Here is a 9,995-nt window from a genome sequence, read left to right as displayed (position 1 = left end):
AGCAACAAATGGAAATGATGGCTAAGAGAATAGATGGCTTCTAACTAGCTTCAGTGAGCACAACAAATCAAGCTTCAATTGAATGGGGTCAAAATGAAGCAGGCAATGTTGAGCAGCAACAAGAACAAGTTTAATACATGCAAAATACCTCAAGTTCATTTCAAAATGACTTCCATGGTGACACATACAACTCATCCTGGAGGAACCACCCCAACCTGAGATGGGGTGATAATCAAAACCAGTGGCAGAAGAACAACAACTCCAACCATTCCCGCAACACACACAACCAAAGTCACTCATCTAACCACACTAATCAATACAAAAAACCACAAAACCCATATCAACCACCTCACAACAATCCACAAACTCATCAAAATAACATTCCCACGCCAACATCTAACCCACAAAACTACCACACTAGCCTTGCAAACAACTTCCAGTAACAACAATTCACCCCCATCATACCACCAATTGACCATCATGAAAATTGGATTTCAAGTCTTGAGGCAGCCCTACAAACAATTGCTCAATCCACTCAAAACTTGATCAAATGGCAAGAGAGAAATGAAGCCACCATGAAGAGCCTTGAACGACAAGTAGGACAACTGGCCAAACAAGCTGAACGGCCGACCAACATCCTCCCAAGTGATATAATACCCAACCCAAGGGAAGAATATAAAGCTCTGCAGTTAAGAAGTGGCAAAGTAATCGGAGAAAGTTCTAACAAGGAAGCAACAAAACTCAAGGAGCAAGACACAGTAGACAAGCAAGACGAAGAAAAGGCATCAACACTTCAAAAAAGCAAAGACGATGAAAAGCCACAAAGCAAGACACCCATTCAAGAAAGCCACTCCAATAACAAGGATGATGTAAAGCCACAACAGGAGAGCAAGAATGAAGGAGTTAAAGCCTATGTACCCAAGCTTCCATACCCAACCAGGATACACAAAGGAATAAAGGATCAACAATTTCCAAGGTTCTTGGAAATCTTTAAGAAACTTAAAATCAACATTCCATTGGCAGAAGCTTTAGAACAAATGTCATTATATGCAAAGTTTCTTGAAGAATTAATCACCAAGAAAAGAAGTTGGCAAGAAAAAGAAACAGTGATTCTCACTCAAGAGTGTAGTGCCATTATTCAGAGGGGACTACCACCAAAACTCAAGGATCCAGGCAGCTTCCTCATACCATGCACAATTGGGAATATAGCCATTGACAAATCACTCTGTGACCTGGGAGCAAGCATTAACTTAATGCCTCTTATCATGCTGAAGAAAATGATGATAGAAGAGCTGAAACCCACAAGAATGTCACTCCAACTTGCTGACAGATCTATCAAAATACCAAATGGTGTAGTTGAGAACCTCTTGGTGAAAGTGGGGAATTTTATATTCCCAGCCGATTTTGTGGTCCTAGATATGGATGAAGAGGGGAGCAACTCAGTTATCCTTGGTAGACCCTTTTTGGCCACAGCCAGAACAATCATTGTTGTGGAAAAGGGAGAGATGATTTTCAGAGTACAGGATGAGCAAATGACCATAAATGTCTTCAATGCAATGAAATATCCCGCTGAGAAAGAAAGTTGCATGAGGGTTGATGTGGTGGATTCTTTGGTTGAAGAAGTATTTGAAACAAACCATCAAGTGAAACAGGAGGAAGTCCAGGACATTCAAAGATAAGAAGAGAACAAATTGGAAGCACCAGAGGAACCAAGTGAAGCCAAGAAAGAAGAGGCACCACAACAAGAGTTGAAACCATTACCCCCTCATCTTAAATACACATTCCTTGGTGAAAAGAACAGCTTCCCAGTGATCATCAACTCTACATTGAGTGCAGAGGAGGAAGAAAAACTCCTTGTAGTATTGAGAGCTCACAAGGATGCATTGGGGTGGACCATTGATGACTTGAAAGGCATAAGCCCTGTCATATGCATGCACAAAATACTCTTGGAGGAAAATTCTAAACCAGTGGTACAACCTCAAAGAAGATTAAATCCAACAATGAAGGAGGTTGTTCAAAAGGAAGTACTGAAGCTATGTAAAGCTGGGATCATTTACCCTATCTCTGACAGTCCATGGGTTAGCCCAGTGCATGTAGTACCCAAGAAAGGTGGGATGACTGTCATTGTCAATGAGAAGAATGAGCTTATTCCAACAAGAACAGTGACAGGATGGAGGATGTGCATTGACTATAGGAGGCTTAATGATGCCACACGAAAGGATCATTTCCCTCTCCCTTTTATTGACCAGATGCTCGAAAGGTTGGCTGGCCATGCTTATTACTATTTTCTTGATGGGTATTCTGGGTATAATCAAATAGTGGTTGACCCCATGGATCAAGAGAAGACCTCCTTCACCTGCCCCTTTGGAGTTTTTGTTTACAGGAGAATGCCATTCAGATTGTGTAATGCCCCAGCTACCTTTCAGAGATGCATACTGTCAATCTTCTCAGACATGGTAGAAAAATTTATTGAAGTCTTTATGGATGATTTCTCCGTTTATGGTGATTCTTTCAATGATTGCTTACACCATCTTACTCTAGTCTTGAAAAGGTGCCAAGAAACCAATTTGGTTTTGAACTGGGAGAAATGCCATTTTATGGTACCCGAAGGAATTGTTCTTGGTCACAAAATTTCAAGAAAGGGTATAGAGGTGGACAAGGCAAAAGTAGAGATTATAGAAAAGCTTCCAATGCCAACAAATGTAAAAGCTGTTAGAAGTTTCTTGAGCCATGCTGGGTTCTATGGGAGGTTCATCAAAGATTTTTCTAAAATAGCAAAACCACTAAGCAACTTGCTTGTAGTGAGCAACCCTTTTTACTTTGATGATGAATGTAAACAGGCCTTTGAAACTCTAAAAGCTAAACTCACCACAGCACCAATTATCACACTCCCAAGTTGGGAATTACCTTTTGAACTTATGTGTGATGCAAGTGACCTCGCAATTGGTGCTGTGCTGGGGCAGAGCAAGGACAAGAAGCACTATGTCATCTACTATGCAAGCAAAGTATTGAATGAAGCTCAAGGAAATTATACCACAACGGAGAAAGAACTACTAGCTGTGGTGTATGCTTTTGATAAATTTAGGCAATATTTGATTGGATCCAAAATCTTAGTTTACACTGATCATGCTGCTCTCAAGTATCTAATGTCAAAACAGGATGCCAAACCAAGGCTAATTAGATGGATATTGCTTCTACAAGAGTTTGACATTGAGATCAAGGATAGAAAGGGTAGTGTGAATCAAGTTGCTGACCACCTATCAAGGTTGCCACAAGGGACAAGTCAAAATACTTCTCAACCAGTAATTGAGAATTTCCCAGATGAGTACCTCTTGCAAATCCAACAAACTCCTTGGTTCGCAGACATGGCCAACTACAAAGCAGGCAGGATCATCCCACAAGAGTATACAAAGCAACAAGTTAAGAAGCTGTTACATGAGGCTAAGTTATTCTTTTGGGATGAACCATTTCTATTCAAATGGTGCCCAGATGGAATGATAAGAAGGTGTGTACCGGAGGTTGAGATGAAGGACATACTATGGCATTGTCACAACTCAAGCTATGGTGGCCGTTTTGGAGCTGAAAGAACTGCTGCAAAGGTGCTTCAAAGTGGTTTCTACTGGCCTTCCATCTTCAAGGATGCTAGAAATTTTGTGAATCACTGCAATGAATGCCAAAGAACAGGAGGCTTGACAAGGAGAAATGAGATGCCTCAGAAGTTCATTTTGGAAGTGGAACTCTTTGATTTGTGGGGAATAGACCTCATGGGACCTTTCCCTCCATCCTACACATTCAAATACATTTTGGTGGCAGTGGAATATGTTTCAAAATGGGTAGAAGCAATAGCCACCACTACATGTGATACCAACGTGATCTTGCAATTCCTAAAGAGAAACATCTTCACTAGATTTGGAGTGCCCAAAGAACTTATAAGTGATGGGGGAAGCCACTTCTGCAACAAGTAATTAAATTCTCTTCTCCATAAATATGGAGTTACGCACAAAGTGGCCACACCCTGTCACCCACAGACAAATGGGCAAGCTGAACTTGCTAACAGAGAGCTAAAGAGGATTTTGGAGAAAACTGTAGGAGCAACAAGAAAGGATTGGGTTAGGAAGCTGGATGATGCACTTTGGGCATACAGGACAGCATTCCAAACACCCATAGGAAAATCTCCATTTCAACTAGTGTATGGTAAAGCATGCCATCTCCCTGTGGAGCTTGAACATAAGGCCTTTTGGGCCACTAAACTCTTGAATTTAGATGCTCAAGCAGCAGGAGAAAAGAGGTTACTACAACTCAATGAATTAGAGGAGTTCAGGCTTGAGGCCTATGAAAATGCCAGAATATACAAGGAAAGAGCAAAAAGGTGGCATGACAAGAGGATTTCACCAAGAACATTTGAACCAGGCCAAAAGGTGTTGCTATTCAACTCAAGACTAAAGATTTTCCCTGGGAAGCTGAGATCTAGATGGACTGGTCCATACACCATTGATGACAAGTCATCTTAGCCTAGTTTCACTAGCCTTTTTCTTTTATTTTCAATTGAATTATGCACTTTCTTGAGCCATAAGCAAGCCAATTGGGTAGATTTTCATGTTTCCTTTGATTTAATCAACCATGTATGCATTCATGCTATTTCATGAGGTTTTATGCTATAATTGTCACATATTATGAAAGAATGAATATCTCATGATTTTGAGCATAGCTTTGATGTGTTTGGTTTATTAATGATAGGTGAAGAAAGCTTGGAGAAAGGTTGAAGCAAGAAGGAATGGCTAGGAGGAAGAGAGGACAAAAAGTTTGAGCAAAAGTTTGCCTCAAACTTTAGCTCAAACTTTTGGATTAATTGAAAACGAACCAGGGAGCAAAAAGCGTGACCAAAAGTTTGCCTCAAACTTTTGGGCAAACTTTTGGGCGAAAAGCTGGAGCAAAAGTTAGCCTCAAACTTTTGTGCAAACTTTTGGGTGAAAAGCTGGAGCAAAAGTTAGCCTCAAACTTTTTGGCAAACTTTTGGCATCACAAATCAACACCCTGGAGAGCAAAAGTTTGCGCCAACGTTAGCCTCAAACTTTTTGGCTAACGTTGGCGCATGAACAACACACCCTGGAGAGCAAAAGTTTGCGCCAACATTAGCCTCTAACTTTTTGGCTAACGTTGGCGCCATGAGTGTGCAAGGGGAGGCCAACGTTGGAGCAAAAGTTTGACCCCTAACTTTTGCCCCAACGTTGGTATCAGCAAAAGAGGGTGGCTGATGTGAAAAGTTGGAGTAAAAGTTTGCCTCAAACTTTTACTCAAACTTTTACTCAAGCTTTCATGATTCCAAACCCAGTTCAATTCGGTTCTTCTCCAAACTCCAAGAGCAACCAACCAAGGCCTCTCTCAACCCAATTCCATCAAGAGCAAAGGCCCAATTGAAGGCTTGAAGACCATTTGAAGAAAGTGTATAAATAGCATAGGATTTAAGTTTTTCGAGAGCTTCCCTTTTTAGTTTTCATAGAGCTTTCTTTTCGGGTTTGATTGGGGAGTTTTGTGGAGAGCTCACTTTTACATTCTAGCATTGTTGTTTTAATTCAAGAGAATTGGGGAGGAGAATTGATCTCTCTTCTTCCTTGTTCTTGCCCAGCACTCTTTAATTTTCTTGCTTCGGATCTTGGGTGGAGAATTGAAGAACTTCTGTTTCAATCTCACCTTGGGATCTTGTTTAATTCACTGCTTAATTGAATTCCAGTTTCTGTTACTTGCTCTCTCATCTACTTTCTCTGCAATTTATATTTCCTTTGCAATTACTCTTGTTGGATCTAGGAAGGCATTGAGATCTAGACTTGGTTATCTAGTCTCTTGAGTCCTGAGATCTGAATTCTCATTTTACTTTCTCTATTTAACGCTTTTCATGCTCATTTACAATTCGGTTTTTAGATCCGGTTCAATCCAAGTCTTCTTCTATTTCTCTGTTTGTTTCAGTTTTACTTTTCCTTGTTTAATTTCTGCAAATCCAATCCCCAATTCCCTTTACAATTCAAGCCATTTACATTTCTTGCACTTTAAGATTCTGCAATTTACATTTCTTGCGTTCTAAGTTTCTGCCATTTAATTTCTTGTTCTTTAAGATTCAGCACTTTAAATTTCAGTCCTCTTTACTTTCATGCAATTTACCCATTCCCTTTACTTTCTATGCAATTTAAATTTTGTAAATCACAAATCTCTCAACCAAATTTTGATTCGCTTGACTAAATCAACCACTAAACTAAAATTGCTCAATCCTTCAATCCCTGTGGGATCGACCTCACTCCTGTGAGTTATTATTACTTGATGCGACCCGGTGCACTTGCCGGTTAGTTTTGGGTGTTTTGGAGAAATTCGTTTTTCCACAAAAATATCCCATCAAGTTTTTGGCGCCGTTGCCGGGGATTGATTAGATTGACAATGATTAAGTGAAGTGGAGATCTAGATCAAGCACTTTTACTTTCTGTTCTTTAATTTTCAATTAACCCACTAATTGTTTGAATTTTTGCCTGAGATGACTGAAACTTCACTTTAGCAACAAAGTGAAGTTTTCCTGGAAATTTCTGGCTCTATGCAATGCTCTTGCTTACACAAGAGAAGCAATTTCTGCCACTAATCTCCCAAGTCCATCAACTGTTTGATACTTTGTGCCAGCTAACCTTCTGAATCACATTCTGAGCTTGAAAATATTCAATCATCACTTGAATTGTTTGTGACTGTGCAGATCATGGAGGGGAACTCAACAAATTCTAGCAATCATGAGAGTAATATCCCCACCTTGGATGATAATGTAACCCATAGTTCGAAGCAACTATCCATAGCCATGAATGATGTTGCCCAATGGTTTGAAGCTTTTCCACAAGGAAGCATTATCAGATGGGAAGAACTGATGAGTGAACTCCTAGTCAAGTTGAACCCATCACAGAGAGTTGTTAAGCCAGAGGCAGAAGTGCATCCATTCACACAAGAGAAAGAAATTGAAGGTGCTCGTGCAGTCATAAGCCAAAACAAGCAGATGCATCAGCAGACTCTACAACAACTAGACATGATGGCCAGAAAAATCACTGAGTTGAGACATGCTGTAGTACATACATACAACCTGACTCAAAGCTCATATGGGTGTAATCAAGCTGAACACAGTTTTGGGGTCATTAACCATGAGCAACAAAGTCATGAGCAACTACAATCTCCAAGCAATCACTCTAGCGTGCTCCAACACAGGCCTCAGAATGATGTGTACAATCCACCTTGGAGAACTCATTCTAATGGGAGGGGGGTTGAGAACCAAAACCAAAGACCAAGGGACTTCAACTGCAACAATCCCAGCTTCAAAAATCAACATAAAACACACCCCCACAACAACAATCACACACACTTCCAACCCCGTCCTACCTCACTATTCGCCCAAAATGACCTTCATCGACCACCACAATTGACACAGCCACAACCACTTCCAACCTTTCAAAGAATCTATATTCTAGAAATGCTGATGGAGAGGTTCATGAAAATTCAAGAAATGATGGCAATAAAGTAGGAAGAAATAAAGAAACATCAAGAGATGATAAGCAAGAACCAAGAGGCCTCACTCAGAAGAATTGAGAGGCAAATGGAACAATTAGCTAAGAATCTCACAGAAATGAGTGAGAAGAGGGCTAAAGGAAAAGAATCACTCATCCAGGATGAGCATCACAAAGCAAAGCCTCACCTAGGAGGACAAGGGGACAAGGAGAAGGAAGCTCAGAATCTGAACTGAGCAAGCACAGAGGATGTCAAGCTAGTGACAATAAAAGAGCGCTTGTTGGGAGGCAACCCAACCGGAGGTAACTATCTTTTCATATCTATTTCAATAAAAAGGTTAATTAGTTTTATCTATATTGCAAGAAGCTAAGTTTGGTGTTGCACACCAAAACAATCTAAAGGAGAATGAAGAATTCTAAGTTTGGTGTTCCACCAAAATCCCATCATAAACACACATTCTCACTTTCTGCATAATGCTAGCTTCAAGCATTTAGATAAATTAGTTAACTGTTCTGCTGTTTCCTAAGTTTTCATTTTATTACTTTTGAAAAAGAAAAAGAGTTTTACACATGGTTAATTCGATGCATGAGAACCATTGGCAAGGAACTAAGTTTGGTGTTCCCACACCAAAGTAAGTTCAAGGGCCCGCAAATAAATCATGCATGCTAACCATTTTTCAAGTGCTTGGGGAACAAGCAACTTTCAATATCATTGCAGAGGTCCATACAAGCTTTTGGAAGGATTAAGCATCATTAGCCAAAGAAATGAAAGAGGAATGTGTGGATCAGTGATGATGATGATGAGGAGTAAAGCAAGCGAACTCCAAAAGGTTGTATTGTTAAGTGATTATCTTACATCAAACACTGCTATGATTGAGAGTGGTTTAGTTTCCCTGACTATCTGTCTGTTTAGCATGGTTTCTTTTCTGTAATTCAATAAGCAAGATGCTTGATCATTCACAACACTATTCTCTTCAAAACTTGTTTGCACTCAATGATTCAAAAAAATGCATCACATGAAAGTTCTTTGAAAAGAAGGATTGCGGAATTAAACAATTTTGAGGCAAGCAAAAGATTAGGAGAAGTGGCGGTTCTAGTTGTATGATTATGTATTGAGGTTGCATGCTTGTGAAAACTTGCATGGGAGCTCATAGGCAGGACATGAAGTTCAAAGAAGTATTGTGGAGATTCTCAAAAATCTATTGATCCAAGAAGCAGCAAACAAAACAAAAGAAAATAAAGAAAATACAAAAGCAAAAAGAACATGGCCCAAGGCTCTGATCATCAATTACTAGGCAGAAAAAGAAAGAAGAAACAAGACTCAAAGAGTTGTTAGCTTAGTAAATGCTTGTGGTTGAGTTGTGTCAAAGAAAGAGGCTTGACAAGTAAATCCTTAGGGGTACTTTAACACCTAATACCTTAAAACCAACTGGTTTAGGAGTATTGATTGAAAGCTTATCTAAAGAGCCGCTTTGAGATATGACACTTAGAGTCAAGGCCAAAGCACAGAAACTATAAGCTGCTTCAAGGTGACTACATATAAAGAGATCTCCATGATACCATTTGGATGAAAATCCTAAGACCTAAGACTCCCAATATGTGAGGACTAGCAAGCACTGAAGCCCTTGTATGAGCATATAATTTAGAGTTCACCACACTGTTACTTAATCACTTCACTCACAGGACTTTACAAGTTGTTCTTCAATCCATCTTAAATGAAAGAACCATTGAGCATAATTCATTCCTTGCTTGGGGACAAGCAAGCTTTAAGTTTGGTGTTGTGATGACAAGTCATCTTAGCCTAGTTTCACTAGCCTTTTTCTTTTGTTTTCAATTGAATTATGCACTTTCTTGAGCCATAAGCAAGCCAATTGGGTAGATTTTCATGTTTCCTTTGATTTAATCAACCATGTATGAATTCATGCTATTTCATGAGGTTTTATGCTATAATTGTCACATATTATGAAAGAATGAATATCTCATGATTTTGAGCATAGCTTTGATGTGTTTGGTTGATTAATGATAGGTGAAGAAAGCTTGGAGAAAGGTTGAAGCAAGAAGGAATGGCTAGGAGGAAGAGAGGACAAAAAGTTTGAGCAAAAGTTTGCCTCAAACTTTAGCTCAAACTTTTGGATTAATTGAAAACGAACCAGGGAGCAAAAAGCTTGACCAAAAGTTTGCCTCAAACTTTTGGGCAAACTTTTGGGCGAAAAGCTAGAGCAAAAGTTAGCCTCAAACTTTTGTGCAAACTTTTGGGCGAAAAGCTGGAGCAAAAGTTAGCCTCAAACTTTTTGGCAAACATTTTGGCATCACAAATCAACACCCTGGAGAGCAAAAGTTTGCGCCAATGTTAGCCTCAAACTTTTTGGCTAACGTTGGCGCATGAACAACACACCCTGGAGAGCAAAAGTTTGCGCCAACGTTAGCCTCTAACTTTTTGGCTAACGTTGGCGCCATGAGTGTGCAAGGGGA

General features: G+C 39.8%; 1 protein-coding gene across 1 annotated transcript; it reads left to right on the top strand.

Moving 5' to 3' along the window:
• The first annotated feature begins 575 nt into the window (after window positions 1-575).
• LOC107608980 (uncharacterized) lies at window positions 576-4,511 on the top strand. Its single transcript, XM_016310790.2, has 6 exons — window positions 576-1,281; window positions 2,299-2,551; window positions 2,750-3,000; window positions 3,385-3,518; window positions 4,029-4,288; window positions 4,439-4,511. The coding sequence occupies exons 1-6, from the start codon at window positions 576-578 to the stop codon at window positions 4,509-4,511; spliced, it is 1,677 nt and encodes a 558-aa protein (XP_016166276.2).
• The last annotated feature ends 5,484 nt before the right edge of the window (window positions 4,512-9,995 follow it).

This window comes from Arachis ipaensis, chromosome B1 (assembly GCF_059453495.1).
Source record: "Arachis ipaensis isolate K30076 ecotype BB chromosome B1, ASM5945349v1, whole genome shotgun sequence".
NCBI lineage: Eukaryota > Viridiplantae > Streptophyta > Magnoliopsida > Fabales > Fabaceae > Arachis > Arachis ipaensis.
Note: the sequence above shows the minus strand (reverse complement) of the source record. Positions and strands in the feature narration are given on the sequence as shown.

Coding starts and splice junctions, on each gene's coding strand:
- LOC107608980 (XM_016310790.2), top strand. CDS start 576: ATGAAGAGCCTTGAACGACAAGTAGGACAACTGGCCAAACAAGCTGAA. Junction 3,519..4,028: donor TAAGAAGGTGTGTACCGGAG/GTTGAGATGAAG, acceptor TGTCACCCACAG/ACAAATGGGCAAGCTGAACT. Junction 4,289..4,438: donor CAAGCAGCAGGAGAAAAGAG/GTTACTACAACT, acceptor ATTCAACTCAAG/ACTAAAGATTTTCCCTGGGA.